Here is a 23,859-nt window from a genome sequence, read left to right as displayed (position 1 = left end):
AAGGAAACTATTCTAATAATAACAGTAAGTTTTTTTCCATTTGGGGAAAAGCAGATTGTATGATGTTTGTGTATAAAGTGTGATACTGCATAATAGTGAGACAAAAGTACTAACTGAAGAGTCTGTATGAAAGCTGGAAAAAAATAACTGAAGCAAGCATGCTCCCCTGGATGTATAATTTCAGCATACATGAACAGTGTACAGATGAAAGGAGAGAAAAACATGTGCAACAGAGTAATCGACTGTACTGTGCATGAGAAAAGTCTGTGCTGTTGCAGATATTCTTCATAAGTGGATATGAAGAATGGTTGTTGAGAGAAAAAGAGTCTAGCTAGTTAAGTGGAAAGAGGCTGTAGATGAAAAAGATCTGGTGAAGGCTGATCTCATAAAATAATTATGATGATATACATGCACATAAAAGTATATATAAGCTAATATGTTAATATACATACATGTACACATAAAATGTGTGTGCGTATGCATGTTTGTTTTTGAGTGAGCACACATGTTTACGCACACACACACATATAAATGTAGATATATAAACACTTAATGCAAACATATATATCATGATATATATATGCGTGTGTGTGTATGTATATGTGTGTATGTGTATGCATATGTGTGTGTGTGTGTGTGTGTGTGTGTGTGTATATGTACATGTGTAGATATATATAAATATACAAAGTGGATGTACATGAAGTATGATCATTGCTAGAAATAAAAGCCGGTAATCTATCGGCACTATGTAGAGCTTCACTGAATGTTTACAGGCAGACATGTTTGCAGTCAGTGAATATAGGAAAATTCTGTCTTACCTCTATGGAGACTGTTAGAGGAATGAAGGATAATTCAGTACCACAGTTTCAAACTTTTCAGATCACGTGCGTGAGTGCAAATCTGATTGGTTATCTTCAGTTGAATCTACCATTGATGACCAAATTTTAAGATATTCACTACATCTCTGCCTGTTTACTCAGCTGAAAACTCTACATAGCAATGATCGAACTTCGTGTACATCAGCTTTGTATATCTATAATTCTACCTTTTATGGTGTTTTATTCTTGCTGGATAGTAATATTATTTTTAATATTATCTATATTTCTTGCTTGTCCTCCTTGCATTCATAATTTCTCCATCACTTTGGTTCAACAGCCCTCACCGTTTGTTTTTACTGACATGTTCTCACTGTCCTGTTCTTGTTAACACTTTCACCCTCCGCAAAAAATCCCAAATTTTATTTAATTTGCTTTGCGGGAAGCACTGTTTCAACGAAGTCGCGTATTGTCCTTACCTTCAAAACGTGGAGTAGACAAAACAGGGACAACTGAAGAAGGGGTATATTCTTTATGTTGCATGTCTTCATTCTCTGTCTGTTTTTTCGTTATTCGAAAAAAAAGTTTGTTTTCTATGTTTTCGTTTCACATTGTGTTTAACGTTTTTTTGATGTCTTGTACCCATATATGTACCCATGCATATATGTACCCATATATGCATGTATATATACATATATATGTAGGTATACATATATATGTATGTATATATGCATATATTTATATATTATTTATATTATTATATGATCGAATGCCATGCATCCTTTTCCAAGTAAGTTTTATATATATATATACGTATGTATATATGTATTATATATGTATGTATGCATGTATATGTATATGTATAGACACATAGTGTGTATGTGTGTCTGTGTTTATGTATGTGTGTGTGTGTGTGTGTAAATATAATTAAGATTCAGTTGAATTAGGTACCTAAATTGAGGCACCTTCCTAGGTTGGTATAATCCGCACACCCAAACAATACTAATTGAATATTGAATATCAAAACTCCGTGTGTTTATACTTTAGGTTGTCTCTTACTGAGAGTTATAGTTTGATCTGTAATGATATTTCTCAATTCCTTACTTTGTGCAATGATTGGTAGGTTTGCTTTAGCGATATTGAAGATGTTCTGGTGGCATGGATTGTGTGTCACTATAAATGGTATGATTTGTTCTTGTTTTTCTCTTCTTTGCGGTGTCCTCAGTTGTTGTATGGGTATTTTCGAATCCCACTGAATACCATTTTCTATAAGTAGTGACGGGTATTTTTGTTTAAGCAGAAATTCTTTCAGTTCCATCAGGTGCTGATTTCTGGTCTTTAGATCCTCTACAATGGTACAGATTCTTCTGGCTAAGCAGTATGGGATGTTACGTTTTGTATGGGGTGGATGGCACGATTTAAAATTCAGGTATTGGTGTGTATCTGTGTGTTTATAATATATATCTGTGGTAATGGTGGTGTTCTTTTTAACTACCATTATATCTAGAAATGATAATTTGATACTGCTCATCCCCTTTGTGAATTGGATGGACGGGTGTAGGTTGTTCAGGATGGTGTTGAATTCTTCCACAGTGTTTTGAGATTTTGTCCAGATTATAAAGTATCTCAGCACGCAATTTTGTCAGTGAACAGGTCGCGGTCTCAAAGCGTTGAAAATATTTTGACAATTTAAATTTAAATGTTGAAGTGAATCTAACGGTTTTTGCATGTTTCGTAAATGGCTTATAAACACCTTCTACGCTGCAATTATTATATATATATATATTTAGATTCAGGTGAATATGGTACTTAAGTTGAGACACCAGAATTTAGTACGCTATTATCCATACAATTTCAAAGTAAGGTGATTAAAACCAAAATAAGCAACAAGGATATCCAGATGTAATGCAGTATGATTGTTTCATGCAACTCCATTTAATTGAACAATGTAATCATTACATCAATTTAAATACAGAGCAATCCTCAGCTGCACAAAGACATAGAATTTATTTAAATTAGAACAGATGGACACATTAGTATAATTTTACATAGAAGTTAACTTCTATGTTGTAGTATAAGCAACATGTTCTTTGTCTATCTCCTAAGGGATTCTTTGCGGAGGGTTAAAGTAGTAACAAAAACAGTTGCCTCATTTTGTTGACGTTTTTTTTTTTATGTCCTGTACCCATATATGCATGTATATATGCAAATATATGTAGGTATGTACATATATGTATGTATATATGTATATATTTATATATTATTTATATTATTATATGATCGAACGACACGCATCCATTCTCAAGTAAGTTCTATCTGCATTCAGCCAAGCCTGATCTTTCTTTCTTGGCCAAACGTTGTACGTGCAACATCGATATTCCTCCCTGTGCCTGTGAAATCTTGTATCCCTGCCGTAAGGCTTTATTTCCACACACGCCAGCTTAATTTAATTCATCCTTAGTCAAAAGACATGTGTTGCTATGTCCTGCTATTATTTTTATTTTTATTGTATTTGTGTAACATTATTTGTTTTTTTCCGTCCTTGTTTTTTGTATACATTCACTGCTATTTTCCAAGGAATCTAATGCGCTTAGCTTAGTTTTTTCCTTGGGGCTGGCCAGATTGGAGCAATATCGAGAATAACCAGCTGAAATTGCAAAGATAATCTGGATCTCAACTGAGGAAAGAAAACTCCGAATGACCTGTCCTTGTTTTCTTTGTACCGTCTGTCTGGATGTTTTGTTGTCCCTTTCTTGTATCACCTAACTGTCTGGATGTTTTGCGTTCTTGTCCCATTTTGTATTATTTATATATATATATATATATATTTATGTATGTATATATATGTATATATATATATATATGTATGTATATATATATATATATATATATATATATATATATATATGTATATATATATATGTATATTCTGTGTGTATGTATGTGTATATATATGTGTGTGTGTGTGTGTGTGTGTGTGTTGAAGAAAGAAACATTAAGATTGAACTATCAAAAGAGATCAAATGTAGGTTGCAATTGTGGATATGAATATATAAAAAGTAAGGTAACCATAAAAATAAATATGATTGTATAATGTTGAAGTGTACAGTGAAAGGATACTGTGCAGGAATGGTGGTTGTAATGTGAGGGTGAATGATAGAGGGTAAAAGTTGATGTTAATAGTTTAAGGAATGTCTTAGTTATGTTGAGGAAGGATAGTCTAGGTCATGTATGGGTTATAATAAAGGAGGAATTACGTGTGACTGAACCATAATGTAAGGTGTTTGGAAGAAGTGATACATCATCTAAGAAAGAAGTAAGTGAACTGTGCACCTGAGCAGCTGTATTTATAGTTAGTGTTATGAAATGCATCAAAGATCAGTGTGGAATTGTGTAGTCAGGCAGTAGTGTCATTTACAAGAACATCCTAAATAATTGTTTCTTATTTAGGTACAAGGCTAGCAATTTTATGGGGAGGAGATTAGTTGGTGACCTCTGAGGGATATGAAAGCTAAAGTTGACCCTAGTAAGATTTGAACTTAGAATGTAAAGTGCTTGAACATATACCACAAAGCATTTATACTAACCTTCTAATGATTCTGCTAGCTCACTGCCTCAGCAATATTCGAAATAATCTCGTTAAAATGTGTCCCTTAGACTGTCTAACTTTTCATTTAACAGAATTGTTAAAGAATGTTCTATTTACTATAACAAATCATTAACATTGGCTTCCAGGAAAAAAAAAATATCACATACACTTAACTTCAGAATACTCATCAACAAAAATAGAGAACTTAATATTTACTGATATAATTCGCCATTTAACTTAGAATTAAGCACACCTAAAGCAAAAATATTCTCCCTGATGTAAAAAGTATAAAAGTTTTGATAGGAATGCTAAAAAACTTTCATATTCAATGAATGCCTTCCTTGAATAATCTATAGCTACTTCCAGTAGTTTTCAGTTCAACAATCTAGTCACTCATATCTAATAACAGCTGCAACCGTAGCATATTCTGTCCTGCCCATGCTTCAAAGTTGTTGGCTAAAAATATTCTCTATCAAGAATTACATTGACCTCACTGCCAATTCCTTCAAAATTAGATATAACCAGCACACATTTTCTTTCAGATACCTCTAGATGAAATACTCTCTTTCTACCCATATTGGCACCGAGAATATGTTTTATAATCTAAAACTGAAAATACTTACTAAAGCCAAACCCTACACTGGTGATTGGAAGACATGTGGACTATGCATACAGAGATCCTATGAACCTAGCACCTTCTACTTAACAGACATTCCAAAGCGTTTTTATGCAACCATAAAAGTTTTAAAATGTACAAGCTCTTGAAATCCATTCCCATGCTTTCCTAACACATGTTACCTGAATTTTTCCATATATCATCTTCAGTAACTCCTCTCACATTTCCTACATTCCCATGCAACACTGTACAACTTTCATCCTTATTTCTTACAACAACAATTGCTATTATAGATGTTGGTGTTAGTATAACATTCATACTTTTTTGCACAATTATTCCTTGTCATAGCATATTATTTTCTCATTTTTTACATTTGTTCATTGTTATTTTTTATAATCTCATAATTTCTGCACCTGATACCTTTAATTACTTCTTACACCTTTGTGATTTCCAGCCCTCTTCTTTTTTTATTTGAATTTATTTCTTTTACTATCTCCAACTTGTCTTCCTACATTTAAATGCTTGTAGTTTATTCCTGCAATTAATCCTTGCTTTCTTATTTTAACTTTTTTAAAACTTTTCTCTTTTTAACTCTTTAGTGTTTAAACCGGTCATAACCAGCCAAAAATTATTCCCCTTTATTTGTTTGAACCAGCCAAATCCGGCTGTATCTGATTCCGCTATGAAATCTTTTAAAAGAAAAACAAATCACATTATTAAAATTTCATAGCTTTGAGATAATGTACTTACATGTGCAGTACTATTATAAGCAGCCACAAAGGTTTACCCCATGAAATGTAAACAAAATTATAAAAATGAGGGGATGTTTTACAAATGCAAAAACAAAATTTGTTAGCAACTTTATACAAAGACAAAATACAGATTTTATTTCTGCCTACTGGCATTGGTGCTAAAGGAAACCCCTGGTGAATGAATATTTACTATAATAAATATGTGGGTGGGGTTGACAAATCCAACCAGTATTGGGCATATTACCCATTTGGACGACCTGGGAAGAAATGGTGGAGGTACATTTTGTGGTTTTTAGTGAATTTATCTATAGTTAATTCATATATTGTTTTGTAAAAAGCCACAAGGTACCTCCGCCACCAAAAAACTATGACTATTTGAAATTTTGGGTTGACAGAAAGCACAGAACTGGGAGAAAAGGAAAATTAACTGAGGTAGATGTCAACAGAGAAAATATTGACTTCCATAAAGTGGAAAAGATAAATGCAAGGAAAAAAGTTTGCAGACTGTTTGCTGCAAAAAAGAAAAGCTCTGAAAGGATATCAAGTCAAGACCTCATATATGTGTCCATTTTGCAAAGTGCCCTTGTGTAAAGGGTGCTTTGGACAGTTTCATGATAGAAATATGGCATTTTGTTGTTTGATAGTAATATCATATATTCCTTTTGTTTTATTACAAACAATATGTGAAAGTGAGAAATACATATTAATTTTCAGTATGTTACACACCTGTATTCACCTTTGCCTCACCTGTTAATGAGCTTTTTTTATTAGATGCATCCTGTTATGTAAATGTATTCATTAAATTGTATAAAAGTAGATAGCCAAAGGTATATTGATTAGTAAAAGAGTTTTGTACTCAATGAAAATGTTTGAATGAAAGAATAAAATCTTGTACCATTTATACCTGCATTTTGATTAATTCAAATTAATGTGCCTCATCTTGAAAAGTGACAAAATTGTTGGCAGTTAATTTGGGATAATTTGGAATAATTTTAGTAACAAATCGAACAGGTAAGATGCATTAAGAATTTCAATTTTAGTGTTTATCCATAATGTTATTCCTTTTACACCTGTTAATTGAATTTACCTGCCCATAAAAGCCAAATTTACCCAGCAAGATCAGCCAAAATTATATAACTATAAATCACTGGTATATAAGCACCTCCTGACAAAATTTCAAATCAGTATGTAAAAAATTAACAAAGTTACAAGCAAATATTGTGGACACCCCTCTTGAACCTGAATAATTCAAAATAACGTGAACAAATAAGCATTATATTTGACAAATTAATCTGAACACTAAAGGGTTAATTCCTTATTTTTCCTCATATATCTCCTTGTCTCAACTGTCTTCCAAACCTCTCTATGACAGAAACTCTCCACCCCCATTTTAGTTTCATTTTTGTTATCTTTTCCTTATCTTGATGGTTTTATTTTTTCTCTTCTTATTTTGTATATTTTTCTGTTTTTTTCCTCCACTGCTGCTTCCCCATTCCTTTAAACTGTAAACAACACTATTACCAAACCACACATTTCCTCGTTTACTTGACCTTGACTATAAACAGCATTACTCTCCACTCATACCCCAGCCAGTCGATTCCCTATTTCTTTATATCACCTTACATTGCCTAGACTATAAACAGCACATGGTTTCCTACTTCTTTGTAGCATCTTATATGCTATCTGAATTTGCTGCAACTGTCTTCAATTTATCATCTTTTAAAATCCTTTCAACTTTTAACTTTTACCATTCACCTTTACCACCCCCCTCATCTCTTAATTATTGTTTTTACTGTTTCTTAAATCTTTTATTGTTTTTTTAATATCAGCTTTACTATTTTCTAATAGTATTTTTAATTCTTCCTTGTACATTTATTATCATCATCATCATCATCATTTAATGTCCATGTTCCATGTTGGCATTGGTTGAATGGTTTGATAGGATCCAATGGCCCTAAGGACTGCATTGTGCTCCAGTGTTTGTTTGACTTTGTGTCTACAGCTGAATGCCCTTCCTAACACTAACCATTTTACAGTGTGTAGTGGGTGCTTTTATTGCGTCACCAGTACTAGTAAAGTTGCCATGCAGCTTGCAAGACTACGAACCTCAAATGGGGAAGTGGAGCTTTATGCTTGAAGAATAAGGAAGAGAGAAGGATTAAAGTATAAGAGAAAAGGGCCTGAGAAGAGCAGGTTTCTTGCTGAAGAGCTATATGACTACGCACACTATAGAAGACAGGGTTTGAAGTAGGTGGAGCTGGAAATTGGTGATGACATGTCAGAGCAAACCTTCAAGATACAAGCCAAATTGGAATGAGTGGGGTAGGGGTACCATGAGTGAGTGGGAGGATTAGGGGATTTTTGGTGCAGGACAGCAGCATAGGGAAGATGATACAGTAAACGAAGGGTGTGTGTGTGTGAAAGAGAGTTGATGTGCTGCTGCATAGGTTGTCGCTTCCATTATACTATTCCTTCTACCCCCCCCTATTCCAACCATGACAGTATATTCATATTCTCACATTTATTACACTTCTCTGAGGAGATGCAAGTTGTAACTTCTGGACATCTTGTTTGTTGTTGTTGGCACTCCGTCGCTTACGACGTCGAGGGTTCCAGTTGATCCTATCAACAGAACAGCCTGCTCGTGAAATTAACGTGCAAGTGGCTGAGCACTCCACAGACACGTGTACCCTTAACATAGTTCTCGGGGATATTCAGCGTGACACGGTGTGACAAGGCTGACCCTTTGAATTACAGGCATAACAGAAACAGGAAGTAAGAGTGAGAGAAAGTTGTGGTGAAAGAGTACAGCAGGGTTCGCCACCATCCCCTGCCAGAGCCTCGTGGAGCTTTAAGTGTTTTCGCTCAATAAACACTCACAACGCCCGATCTGGGAATCAAAACCGCGATCCTATGACCGCGAGTCCGCTGCCCTAACCACTGAGCCATTGCGCCTCCACCGGGACATCTTGTAAGAAGGTAATAAATACCAGGCATGGTTGTGTGGTAAGAAGCTTGCTTCCCAACCACATGGTTCTGGGTTCAGTCCCACTGCGTGGCACCTTGGGCAAGTGTATTCTACTATAGCCTCGGGCCTACCAAAGCTTTGTGGGCAGATTTGGTAGATGGAAACTGAAAGAAGCCCATCATATATATGTGTGTGTGTCTGTGTTTGTCCCCCTACCAGCATTTGACAACTGATGTTGGTGTGTTTATGTCCCTGTAACCTATTGGTTCAGCAAAAGAGACTGATAGAATAAGTACCAGGCTTACAAAGAATAAGTCCTGGGGTCAATTTCTTTGACTAAAACCCTTTAAGGTGATGCTCCAGCATGGCTGCAATCAAATGACTAAAACAAATAAAAGAATATATAAAACTAATATTAATATACATAATTGCAAACATGTGTGTACATATCTAAGTGTACATATATATATATATATATGTGTGTGTGTGTACATGTGTGTGTGTGTGCATATTTGTATGTGTACATATGTGTGTGTGTATGCACGTACGTACACACACACACACACACAACTGCACGCGATTGTTGGCAATTTTTTCCCTCCTTCATCTTGGACTTTCCTGTTTCTTCCTGTTTCCAAAGAAGAGCTATACTCAAAACGTAAAGCTTCTACTCTTTTCTTTCTCTGAGCGTCTTATTAATACATTGCTTGTGCCATATCCAAACGTTTGTTTGTTTTTTTCTTTTTCTCTGTGTTTTTATGAAATGACTACATACATACATATATATATATATATATATATATATATATATAAATACACACATGCATACACACACACACACACACACACACACACACACATATATATATGTATGTATGTATATATGTACATACATACATACATACATATATGATTGGCTCACCTGTTGGTTTCGGCGTATGAGGCTCTGACAACATACTCTTTCTTTGTCAGTCACACCAACGATTTGCAAAGAAGGCCACAGATGTTGCAAGTATGAGGATTACAGGTCAGTTCAGGTGGTATATCTGCAGCCACTTTTCTCCTTTGCCTTGCACCCTGAAGCCTGTTAATGCTGGTTGCAACCAAGTTTTTAATATCATTTTGACACAATGATCTCCATTTTGTTCGAACCAAGGCTGTTTGCTCAAAGGTGTCATGAGCTATCTTCATCTCTAAGAGGTTACTCTTCAGCTTGTCCTTATATCTGAGCCATGGTTGACCAACATTCCTGAGCCCAATCTCAAGCTGGCTGTACATGATGACTTGGGGTATTCTTTCATGACTCATTCTGATGACATGGCCAGCCCAGTGCAATTGTGGTTGTATAAGGAAGCTCTCACTTCCACCAGTCTTACACTTGCTAAACAGGTCGGCATTTGAAACTTTGTCTTTTAGTGAATAACTGCAGATTGTTTTCAGACAGTCTTTGTGAAAGATGTCTAGTTGGTTAATGTATCGTCTATAGGGTATCCACGATTCTGAGCCATACAAGAGAGTAGTAAGAATGGCTGCTTTATTAATCTGTACTTTGGTGTCAAGTTTAATGCCCGTTTCACTCCATAGGTGATGATGGAGTTTGCCAAATGTGTTGGTTGCCTTTGCAAGATGGTTGACAATTTCATCATCAAGGGAAGTGCTCAAATTCACTTTACTACCAAGATATGTAAATGACTTCACATAATTTAGGCTTTTCCCATCAAACTGCATAGGCGTGTCAGGAAAATTGTGAACTGGTGGCCTCTGCTGACACCTCAAATTTGTTTGGGAGTAGAGCAAAGTTGGTGGATTACTTCGTCTTCTTTTTGCTGATGGTCAAACCTGGTGCAGAAAACCCGTCTAGAAGTTCTTGTGCTTCCTCTAAGGAGGCTGCTACTAGTGAAGCAGCATCTGCAAAAAGTAGATCACGAATGATACTGATGCATAGAAGTGTTCTGGTTTTGAAACATTGATGATTGAATAGTCCACCACTTGTTTGAAACTGGAATTTGACACCACTTTGTATGTCACCAAAGACATACCTCAGCATCACTGAAAAAAAGAGTGGAAACAAAATAGGGCCATAACACAACCTTGCCTTGTGCTGTTTGTAATTTTGAAGGAAGCCAGAGATTCCCCACCGGACATGACAGCAACCTTCATTCCCTCATGACAAGAGATAAGAATATTCAACAACTTGTCAGGTATACCAAGCTTTTTCAGAATTTTCCCTAGTGCTTGCCGGTTAACAGTGTCAAAGGCCTTAGTAATGTCAACGAATATCAAGAACAACTCTTGATTTTTCTCACATATACATCCAATCAATTAAGATCAGAAGCCATGAGAGCCACTGCCTGGTATTGTATCTGGGCATTTATTATTATTATTATTATTATTATTATTATTATTTATATTATTATTATCACTGCATTACTCATTTGCCTGTAACTCACTGCATTTACTGTGTATATACAGACTATTTATCTACACATTTACTACTGTTCTTTGAGGAGGCAAGAGTCATAATAATAAACAGCAAGTATCCTTATTCTGTTTGCTACATTGAGTTCTTCCTTATCCTAGATTATGCATGCATGTATTTATGTATGTGTATGTTTCATTAAACCAGTGAGTGCAACAAAAGGCATTTTGATTGTTCAAGAATATATCAGTGGACTTGCCATGCTTTCTGACAGATAACTCCACAATTTATTCTTATACGTGTACATATTTATAAGTGTGTGTGTATTTATGTGTATATGATCCACACAAACACAGATGCACATGTGTGTGTGCGCGTGAGTGTGGGCATGCATTCATAAGATAAAGAAATATTTGTGAAAGTGAAGTCTTTTCCTGGTGAGGACTATACAACCCAACATTGGTAAGTGGTTAGTGACTTTAGATTTAGAGTTAGACTCAGAGGCAGAAATCAATCTAGGAAAGGGAGATAAAGATCACTAATACAATCAGAAATTTCGAGAAGTACTAGTTGAAGCATCTGACAAAAAAAAAAAAAAAAAAAAAGATACTTATAGCACAGAAAATAAAAGGAAATTGTCACAGAACAACCTGCTGAGAGCTACAGATTAAATTTATGACTGGTGCAACCAAACTAAAAATGAGACGGTGGTAGAACAGTGAAGTAGACAGAGACATAAAAGTGAAGAGACAGAATTGGAAAGACTGAAAGAAAGGGAGTATTGAGAACTATACCAGACAGAAAAGAGGCTAGATGGCAGTTGCATCAAGCAATGGGAGAAGCTGAACATGAAAAGTTTACCAGTGTTCTATGATATGAGGATCAGAGTTGTTAGGTATTCCTTGATGCAAGGCAGCATACCAAAGTGAATCAAGATGTTGAGGGTGAGAAATGTGCACAAATGGATAATAGGTAAGGTAAAGATAAAGTTTCCTTTTTGAATCATACCAACTCATAAGGGCTGGTTTCCCGGTTTCCATGGCATATATATTCCCCACCTGAACAGGACGCCAGTCTATCACAGGGTTACTCATTTTTGCCAGCTGAGTGGACTGGAGCAAAGTGAAGTGAAGTGTTTTGCTCAAGAACACAACGCATCACCTGGTCCAGGAATCAAAACCACAATCTTATAATCATGAGTGCAACACCCTAACCACTAAGCCACATGCCTTCACATAGGTGGATAATGGCATGCTTGCACTTGGAAATGATGAAAAGAAAGAGGTACAGAAGGGCTACTATGAAGGGTTATTAAATGTAGAGAATGCATGAGAGAAAGAGGGTCTTCCCAGTGTTAATCCAACGGAGGAAACAGTCAGTATAGAAGACAACAGTAGGGTAGATAAAGCATTTAAGGTTATGAAGACAGAGAAAGCACCTGATCCATCAAGAATCACTACTCAGATGCTTCAAGTATCTGGCATGGTAATATGAACTTGTTATCTATTTAGTCAATCATATTGTATAGGAAAGTATTATAGCTAATGACTGGTGTAGCAACACCATAATCAACTGTTACAAGGACAAAAAGCAAATGCCTTGGAGAGCAGTAATTTAAAGGAGTATCAGGTCACAGAAATCATGCAAACATGTGTAGCACAATTGATTAGAGAACGAGTTAGCCTCAATGAGATGAGTTTGGTTTTGTACCAGGAAGAAGTACTATTCAAGCCATCTTCTCAGTGAGACAATTACAGAAAAGGTACACACATACATGGCTAAGAGTATACTGCTGTACATAGTATTCTTCACCCTAGAGAAAACTTTTGATGGAGTCCCTCACTCAGTGATCTGGTAATTCTTGAGGAAGTTAATAGATGAACAGTTTGCGAGAGCCATCTAAGTCATGTACAGGTAGACTGTCAGCAAGGTGAGAGTTAATAATGAGTACAGAGATGAATTTAATGTGCAAGTAGGTTCACCAAGGCTCAGTGCTCAACCCACTATTTATCATAGACTTCCAGACCATAACAGAGGAGTTTAAGATTGAATGTCCATAGGAATTCCTATATGCAAAACTTCATTCTTAAAGCTGTATCTGCAATAATATTTGTAAAGACATTCCAGGCCTGGAAGCAAAACCTGAAATCAAAGGGCCTCAAAGTTAACTTAACAAAAACTAAAATATTAGTATGTAGAAAAACAGACAAGACCCTTCACCATCAGGGAAATTTGCATTGCTCAGTATGCAAGAGAAGGAGTGGAGAGAAATTCAAAATGGTGTACCCAATGAAAACTATGAACACGCAAAATATGCTGAGGACTCATAGGCAACAGAGAAAACAGACTTTGTATGTGGAAGATGTGCAGAGGCAATAAACTCCAAGTACAAACAAAAAATAGATTTTCTCAAATATTCAAAAGGATGCCTAGAAGTAGTAAATAGCTTCTGTTATCTAGATAACCTAATTAGCAGTAGTGGTGGTTATTTTCAAAGTATATCAGTCAGAGTTAAAACAAGGTGTGGAGAGCTCAGTGAGTTATTACCTCTCTTAGCAATAAAAGGTTTTTCTCTAAAAGTGAAATGCAGATTGTATGACGCTTATGTATGAACTATATGAACATTAGTGAGACATGGGCCTTGAATATAGAGAACATGTGAATACTAGAAAGAAATTAAGCAAGTATATTCTGTTGGGTGCTTAATCTCAATGTATGTAATTGATGGACAAGGAGTGCAAGATAGAATACTGTAATGGCTTGGGTATGTGATGCATATGGATGAGGACAGCTTGAAGTGCTGAGAGCCTAGGATACATGGAACCTTAAGGAAGTAAAACAGCAAAGCTGAAACCTACTGACTGTATGACTAGACTGTAAGAAGGCATTTGACTTTGTTCCTCACTCGTGGATAATAGAGTCACTATATCATAAGGAATTTCTACTGACTCTTTCACTATATATCAAGCAGGGCCATTTACCTGAAGAGAGTAGAGTCCTGTCTGTTTTATGACATGCTAAAACTTTGGTCTTTGCTAAGTTGACTTTGAGACCCTTTGATTACAGGTTTTGCATCCATACCTGGAATTTCTTTTCTAATTCTACTACAAACTCAGTGATAACAATGAGGTCATCAGCACAGTTCCCGGTGGCAACTGGTCTTAAAGGTCTTCTGTTATGGCTTGGAGAACTAAAATGAATAGTGGTGACTGAGAACAAAGCATTAGTAGATCCCTACCAACACTAAACACATCACAGTACTCATTGCCAAGTCTTAATACTGATAATTGGAGAGGGTATCCATAGTGCTTCTTTCTACTTCAAAAACCAAACTGCATTTCATCTTGGCTAATTCTCTTCCTCTTTAATTGATCTATAACTCTTTCTGTAACCTTCCTGGCATGCTCCAGCAATTTAATGCCTCTGTAATTACCCTTTGCTAAGGCATCACCTTTACTCTTGTGACAGTTGACTACAAAACTGCTACACCACTCATTGGATATGACACTTTCTTGTACAACTTAATTAACAATGCAGGTAACTTGGCTGTGTCCTGCTCTGTTCAATATTTTCAGCATGTCAGTCATAATTCCTGATTGACCAAGAGTTTGATTACTTTATCTGTTATTCTGCTATCAACTAGAATTGCTCTTCCCTTTGTTTGGTCCATAATTGAAAGACTCTTTTTTCCATGCATTCTCTACATTTAATATCCTTTCATAGTATCACTTCCATACTTCACTAAGCACAAATGTACTGTTATCCATTTGTACACACTTCTCATCTACATTTTGATTCTCTCTGATGCACTGCCTTGCAATCCAGAACATGTCACACCTCTGATCCTTAAACAATGGAACTATGGCACACACATACACAAATACGAGATAGTCTCATACACAAGTACAAGACAACAGAAGACAATCTACACATACATCATACTTCAAAATATAAACAGGTAGTGTTGGTAATGTTAGTTTCCAGAAGAATATATCCTATACATCTCTAAGAGAGATGTGGAGAGAGAGGAGCTGGAAAGATACAGACAGATTATGCTCTTTCCCCTAATAAGATTATTACTTAAAATCACATAATTTACGTATATATACATTTAAATGAAAAATGGAAATTTTCCAAAGATTTAATATTAACAAGAAATATATATTGGATGATATAACACGAAGTATGTGCTAGAATTATTATTACATTGTATTGTATACTTTTACTAATAAGCATAGTGTTTACTGATAAATGATTGGGAAGAAAGAAGGAAATGCAAAATTATCATACAGTGTGATTATATATTAGATATTAAAGAAGAGAAGCTCAGAATTTACCTGGTTTGCTTGCATACACACACACACAAACGCAATCACTAACAAACAATATTATGTAATATTGGATTTGCAATATTGGACTTCCAATATTCTGCGATATTGGATTGGCTCACTATTCATATATAAAATGACTAAAATTACTATAAAGTGAGAGTAATAATAATTTTACCTTGTTACAGATATCATGGACAGAAAGTAGCATTTGTGTCTGCATCATCTGAACCTTTTTACCTGCTTCTGCTGCCCCCACCCCACCATTATTACCTCTATTAGAGACATACATGATTTGCTCCCCCACTCCCACCCACCCTGCCGGCAACTTTCAACCACACCTTTTTCCTTTTTATAAGTGTGATGGATGGGTGTGTCCCCTTCTGCCATCTCACATTTTTATTTATGTATGTGCATGTGCATATGTGTGTGTGTGTGTGTGTGTGTGTGTGTGTGTGTGTGTGTAATATTTACTAATATGGATATGAAATACACAGTGGTGTATGTACACAAACATGCACCATTGCTATTTGTACCCTTTCCCTTCCTTTCTGTTGCTAAGGCCTAGCTGGGAACCTCCCACTCTTTTTATCGTCCACTTCTACTTCTTTTTCCTTCCTTTCCTCCTGGTAAGGTGATCGTCCCCAATGGTTCAGCAATTGCAGGAAATAGTAATATATTGAGTGGTAAATATTTGTCTAATTGGACATGTACAAGAGCCTACTACCTACTGATAAATATTCATACAAAACTTATTTTCAGGTGAAGAAAACATTCCCCCGGCTACCAATCACTCTTCCTATGAAATCTACATCATCAAAGCCACTACAATCAATATTGGCACAATAAAAGGTAGATCCAATGAAATTATTGAAATGCTAGATTGGAGATATGAAAATGTGTATTATGCGCAAGAGGAAAGATGGTGGAGGAGACTCAGCCAAACTCCTCATGGGCAAAGAACAAAGGTATAAACTCTTTTGAACAGGCAATAGCTATAGGATGGCTGGCATAAGCATTCTTCTGGCAGAGAAATAGATAAAGTGATTAAAGTGGTCAGAATGTGTGATAGTATAATCTGGACTGGCAGATGAACAGAAAGAATGGTTCTACAGGATCTTTTCACTTCAATGACAAATGGCAATGGTTTTCTTTTTGTGACTAGTGACTTGAACACATATGTTGGGGAACATGTTGATGGATTCCTTGGAGTGCATGGAGGTTACAGCTTAGGCTCTTGAAACGAGGAGGGAACAAGGCTCTTGGAGTTCTATGAATAGAGAACTTGATCTACAACACTAATTTCAGAAAATCAGCCAGTCCCCTGATCACCTATCAGGTGACACAGGCTCACAAGCCAAATTCACTACATTCTCATCAGAGAACAGGATAAACAGATGGTTATAAATGCAAAGCCCATCCCAAAGGAAGAATGCACATTCCAACATATGATAGTGGTTGGTAGCTTCAGACTTAGAAAGGCTCAGAGACACAGACTAATCTGGAAAAGGAAGATATGAAAGCAAAACAATCCAGTGAACAGTCAGAGATTTAGAGAAGTACTAGCTGAAGCATTTGCTGAGAAAAGGGAGGAGATAAAGAGGTAAAACATAGAGGACAACTGGATTTTCCTATGAGACAACATACTCAAGGACACATGCAAAATCTATGGTTAGGGCAAAGTTCCAGGCAGACTGAGGGCAATATCATGGTTACACAGTGAAGTAGACTGATCCATAAAAGCAGAGAGAAGGGCTTATAAAGATTGGAAAAATGGGGACAGCAGAGAATCACATCAGATAGCTAGAAAGGAAGCTAGGTGACAAGTTACTCAGCAAAGGGAGAAGCAAAAAGTAAAAAGTTTTGCTCAAGTTCTGCTGAGTAAGAGTCAGAGGCATGACATGTTCTAGATCAGGGGTTTTCAAACTGTGGTCCGCAGACCACAGGGGGTCCACAAGGACAAGACAGGGGGTCCGTGGACAGCAAATACTTTTTATGGGCAATTTGATTTTATATATGTTTTTTTAATCGAAATCTTTTAATTGACAATAAACGTATTTGTTTAAATACTGTTAAATAAATAAATGTAAAAATATGTTATTTTAGGTAAATATTTATGTATAAATTTCATAAGCGTTTATAAGGTAAAGCCTGAAATATAAAGGGGTCTGCAAGTCAAAAAGTTTGAAAACCCCTGTTCTAGATTACAAGACAATGTATAGAGAGAATCATGATGCTATAAGTGAGAAAGTGTGTACAGATAGATAACAGCACACACTTAGTTATTCTGAAAAGAAAGAAGCATGAAAGATTTTAAATATAGAGATATCACTTCTCCTGACATCCATTTCTCATTCTTACCATCTTCCCCCTCAACTCATATTTGCCAGTGACCCTCCCTCCACTCTTGTTCACCTATCACTACATTTACCCCTAATCCCATCTCTAACCATTTCTTACTCTCTTCCTACACTTTTGCAATATTTACCCACTCGCCAATTATGCTCTTCTATTCACCTTCTTGTACTTTAAGGGTAAGCTCTGACACCTCATTGCCACCATCTTTATATTTTTTTCCAGCTTTGACCCCCAGTTACTTCCCTTTACATAATGCAGAGTAGCCTTGCATCTTCTTCTACTGCAAGAAACCTGTTTCTGTCCGCTTATCCTATTTTCACCTCTCAACACTTAGTATAGAGCTGTCTCCTTCTCTACTATTACATTCAGTCAAGGGGACTTTTGGTCTAGTGAATTACATGGTGTCCTCAGTAGAGCTGGGACCATGAATAAAAAAGCACTCAATACACTTTGTAAAGTGATAGGTGTTAGAAAGAGCATCTAATCACAGAGGTCATACCAAAAGTAGAGACTGGAGCTAGACACAATCTTTTGACTTGTTAGATCCTGTCAAACTGTCCAAGCCATAGAAAACAGATGTTAAATGATGATGTATGCATCAATATATATGCATATATACATGAATACATATATATGAATGTATGCATATGTATATGTGTGTGCATGTGTGTGTGTGTGTGTGTGTGTGTGTGTGTGTGTGTGTACATACACATATAGTAGCAAATATGACTAGGTGCTTCAATATGAGACTTCTATTTATGGGTGCACATATATAATTGTGTGTGGGTGTATGTGTGTGTGCATGTGCACATGTAATGATTCAGAAGTCACTTTACTATTATCTAAATGACAAAAGTTTTTATTTCTTATTCTACAATCTGGTTTATATATATTTGTTAATATTATTTTTGCAATTCTTTCTTTTATTCTTTTACTTGTTTCAGTCATTTGACTGTGGCCGTTGAAAGAACATATTTGTGTGTGTGTAATAGAAAAATGTCATTATCAAATAAGAATTTTTGTTCTAGAAATGGCACAATATAACAATATGCAAACAAGAAATAAATCAGGGATTACCATTTGTAAAACTTTTCAGCAATTTAAAGCTGCAGGCTCAGTTAAAGCCCTACTCATATCTGAAAGGCCAAACAATTATTAGGGAAACAAAGCCATAAGTGTTGTTATTACTATTCAAAACAGCTCCACATAGTCCAATGCAGCAGATGTCAAAGGTGCTCACTATCTCTCTCTCTCTCTCTTTCTCTAAAAGAGCTACTGAAAGGTGTAAAAACATTTAGTATCATAAAGAAGTTTTGGTACTAGGTATGAAAATGAAAAGAACATTCTTGAGAATATTCTACAGCAAGAAAATACACCAGTACACTAGGACCAAAATGTACAGTAATACCGTAAAACCCAACTTCTAAGAATTATCCCCACTTAAAAGTGGATGTTCTGTTAGAACAAACAATATTACAGCAGATACCATGGAGAAACATTCATATTGGCTTTTGGTGCAAAATGCACTTTTGTTTATATCGCTAGCAAGGAGATAAATCCCCATCATCTCCAGTGCCGAGACCACCAAATCACATGATTTCAACCTTCTTTGTTCTGGACACTCGACCACTACAGACAGCAGCGACCCCAGCAATTTTATATAGAAAAATAGAGTCAGAACAGGCACTGATATCATGATTAGCCAATGAACATGTTAAAAAATATATATTAGTGACAGAGACAATATTAATTACATTTCAGTAATAATACTGCCTCTGTCACTAATATATAATTTCTAAGATGTTTGTGGCCTAGAAATGGATCAATCATGTTATCACTAAGAAACAGGAGTAGCTGCATGGTTAAGAAGTTTGCTACCCAACCACATGGTCTTGTGGCAGCTTGGGTAAGTGTCTTCTGCTATAGCCCTGTGTCAACCAAAGCCTTGTGAGTGGATTTTGGTAGGCAGAAACTTAAAGAAGTGTGTGTGTGTGTGTGTGTGTATGGCTTGTGTTTTCTTGCCTTGACATCAAATGATGGTTGTAAATGAAGTGTCATTGCCATACAAGCAGCATCATTCACTTTTGCAAAAACATGTCTGGTCATGGAGAAATATTACCTTACTTGGAAATAGATGAAAGTTGGTAGCAGAAAGGCCAATGTGGCTGTAGAAAATCTGCCTCGATGAACTCTGTCTGACCCATGGAAACATGGAAAAGTGGGCATGATGATGATGATGATGATGATGATGATGATGCTGACGACAATGACGGTAATGATGATGATGACAACAATGGTGGTAATGATGATGATGATGATGATAATGATGACGGCAATGATGATGATGACAACGATGATGACGATGATGACAACGATGTCAACAATGATGATGGCGACGCTGATGACAACAACGATATCAATGATGATGATGATGACAGTGATGATGATGAAGCCCTGATCTGAATCCCTCCAATTTCTTATTTTGGGGCTATCTTTGTGATCAGGTCTACAAAACAGCAATCATAGACACTGAGCGTTCCCAATAAAAGTATCAAAGAAGAGATGAAGCACTGTACCACAAAGCTTTGGACACATTTGATTTTAGCAGTTGAAAATAGGACATTGATTGTGGATTGAATATGGCAGTGAACATTTTAAATCTTATACAAAATGAAATAATATTAACTGTTTATTCCAAAAAATATACTTTTTACTAAATACATTTGCTCATGGTTGTATTAAGCAGTACCAAAATGTTAAAGGAACTTACTCTTGAATAATGATGCGTGTGTGTGTGTGTGTGTGTGTGTGTGTGTGTGTGATTCTTTTATTTAAATTAAGCAACAAAGATTGTTCAGACAGATAAAGGCACTATCAAATGCAAAGTATTATTTAAGGGCACATTCACGTTTATCGCTGCAGAAAATCATAAGGTATAAGTGATGTGCTATGTTCTAACAGTGTACTTCAATAAAAATATGCATTATTTAAGGCCTGGCCTTAGAAGACATTTCTACTGAACTTTATAAAATACAGGTCAAGGGAAATAACTCCATTCTGTCTAGATGTGTACAGACGTTTATCAATAGAACTATTAGTAATTACCAACAATAATATTGATTTCAAATTTTGGAATAAGGCCAGCAATTTTGGGGCAAGGGGTAAGTCGGTTACATCAACTCCAGATCTCAAATGATACCTATTCTATTGACCCCAAATGGGTGAAAAGCAAAATCAACCTCAACAGAATTCGAATTCAGAATGTGAAGATGGGCTAAATGCCTCTAAGCATTTCACCCAGTATGCTAACAATTTTATCAGCTCACAGCCTTATTTACTAACAGTAGTACTGGCAGAATTGTTAGCACACTAGGCAAAATGGTTAGTGACATTTTGTCCGTCTTATGTTCTGAGTTCAAATGCTGCCAAAGTTGACTTTGCCTTTCATCCTTTCGGGGTTGATAAAATACAAACCAGTTGAACACTGAGATCAATGCAATTAACACCCCCTCCCCCAAGCATTTCGCCTGTCTTCATGTTCTGAGTTCAAATTCTGCTAGGGTCAACTTTGCCTTTCATCCTTTCAGGGTTGATAAAATAAGTACCAGTTGAGTACTGGGGTTGATGTAATTGACTGTCCCCCTCCCCTCAAATTCCAGGCCTTGTGCCTTTAGTAGAAAATATTATTATTATTATTATTATTATTATTATTATTATTACTACTACTACTACTACTACTACTACTACTAAGGCAGCAAACTGGCAGAATTGTTAGCATGCCAGGCAAAATGCTTAGCAGCATTTTGTCTGTCTTTACAGTCTGAGTTCATATGCCACCAAGGTTGACTTTACCTTTCATTATTTCGGGGTTGATACAATAAGTGCCAGCTGAGTACTGGGGTGGATGCAATCGACTTATCCCCTTCCTTAAAATTGCTGGCCTTGAGTCAAAATTTGAAGCTAATATTGGTAATGATTATGTTGGTTATAGACAGAAACAGTAATGATAACTAAGGTGCTGGCGAGGAATAATTATTAATAATAATCCATAGAATAATAATTGTGAAAGCTGTCATCTGTCACACAACTTTCTGTTCAGTTTACAACTTCCATCTCTCTCTCTCTCGCGCCCTCTCTTTGTGTAACTACATACATGTACATATATACATATATGCATACAGACATATAACAATGGCACTTTCACTCTCTCTTTCTTTCTCACCATATGGTTTTAATTTCTCAATAAAGCTAAAGTGAAGGTCAAATAAATAGTGCATGTGTTTATTAGCAACAGATGACCATCCCCAGGAATAACAACATTTGTTTCAAAACACAATTTCACATCAAGAATCCTGCAAAACAAATACATTTTCCTTGTTACGTTTTTTACAAATACATGTCATCTATCTAGCAATCTATTAACTATCTATCTATGTCTACTTGTTTATCTATTTTCTTTTTTTTCTTTCATCTCCTCCCTCTTTTTTCTTCCTCTTTCTTCCATTCTCTATCACTTTCTCTCTATCTTGCTTTCTCTTTCTTTCCTTTTCTCTCTCCCTTTCTCTTTCCCTGTCTTTCTCCTTTTATTTCTTACCCTTTTTCCCATACTTCTTCTATTTTTTTTACTTCCACTCTTTTTTACTTCCTTCCATCCTTCTCTCTCTCTCTCTCTCTCTCTCTCTCACACACACACACACACACACCTTCTTTCTTTCTTTCTTTCACTATCTTTCTCTTTCTTGCCTCCTTCCTTCTCTCTTCCTTTCTTTCTTTTATTGACTCCTTCACTGCTTATTTCTCTCCATTTCTTTAACTTTTTTCTTTTTCTGTTTCCTTCTCTTTCTCTCTCTCTCTCTCTCCATCTATCTCTCATTCCTCCTTTCCTTTCTTCCTTTTCCCTTCTTTCTTCTTCCTCAACATACAAATAACCCAGATTTGCAGACATTATCTACCTCAGTTCCTTTCCTTCTTAAAATGGTTAATTTCTCACAGCCACTTTCAATGAAACTGCTACCATAACTTTCATAAAATAAAGTAAACTTACTGATTTTGATGCAGGTCATATTTTAGTGATTCCCTGTATAAACCTGCAACTATCTGATACAGATTATGACTTCACAATAAGACAGTATCAATTCCCTTTCAGACCAAAACTCACTGTCAATAAACAGAAACAGTTATGGGCAAAGCTAACCAAAATCTAGCATTTGTCTCCTTACTACATAGTTCACAAATGATCAGTTGTAAAATTTAGGATTCCTTTGCATATAAACATAAAGATTTTTGCTAATCAAAGTCAATCTGTTGCATTATGAGGGTGTCAGGAGTTCCACATATGAAAATGTTAAATTCACAAAAAATATTCCTTACTCAGGCATTGTTTCATTATAGGTAAAACTCAGTCAGAGAGCAAACGCAGAGTCTGTAGGGAATGGAGACAAAAGTATTAACCATCTGTTAAGTGAATTCAGTAAGCTAACACAGAAACAGTATAAGCACAGGCATGACTGTAGGTAGAAGAGTGCATTAAAATGTTAGCTGAGAATATGGATTCAAAGTAACAGGAAAATGTTATGAATATGAGCCAAAGGCTGCGATACAGAATAAGTATTACAAGATTTTATGAAATTTTCCCATAAAGACTGACAATACTATTAAAGTATGAACACCAAATATCAAAGAATACAAAAGAAACAAATGTAAGATCATAAACTCTGCAATGCTATGTGATAATAGAGTAGATACCAAAGGAATTGGAAAACAAATTGAGAACTATCAGGACCTAACCAATGGGATGAAGTAATTGAGAAAGACTCAGATGACAATTATTCCTGTGGTAATTGGTATACTTGGCACAACACCCAAACTGCAACCAATGAAGCTGAAGGATACTGAAATTGAGATCTACATTGTTGACCCAAAGAAAAGTGCAATCTGGTATTCTGCACGAATCCTCAGATAATATCCTAGTTAATAAAGTATGCAGCAGCGGTAGCAGCAGCAGCAGTAGTAGT

At 35.9% G+C, this 23,859-nt stretch overlaps 2 protein-coding genes across 2 annotated transcripts in view; both read right to left on the bottom strand.

The window, feature by feature from the left end:
• Nucleotides 1-23,859, bottom strand: part of LOC106873405 (TM2 domain-containing protein amaretto) — a 49,112-nt gene that overhangs the window by 4,487 nt on the left and 20,766 nt on the right. The gene's annotated exons all lie outside the window — the stretch shown is intronic.
• LOC149135047 (uncharacterized) lies at nt 1,709-2,469 on the bottom strand. Its single transcript, XM_089353832.1, has one exon. It carries the CDS (start codon nt 2,344-2,346, stop codon nt 1,852-1,854), a length of 495 nt encoding a protein of 164 aa, XP_089209958.1. The 5' UTR covers nt 2,347-2,469; the 3' UTR covers nt 1,709-1,851.

This window comes from Octopus bimaculoides, chromosome 6 (assembly GCF_046866305.1).
Source record: "Octopus bimaculoides isolate indiv1 chromosome 6, ASM4686630v1, whole genome shotgun sequence".
Taxonomy (NCBI): Eukaryota; Metazoa; Mollusca; class Cephalopoda; order Octopoda; family Octopodidae; genus Octopus; species Octopus bimaculoides.
This window is presented reverse-complemented; position numbering and strand designations above follow the sequence as displayed.

Excerpts from the sequence above, each read along its gene's own strand:
- LOC149135047 (XM_089353832.1), bottom strand. The coding sequence starts at position 2,346 with ATGAGCAGTATCAAATTATCATTTCTAGATATAATGGTAGTTAAAAAG.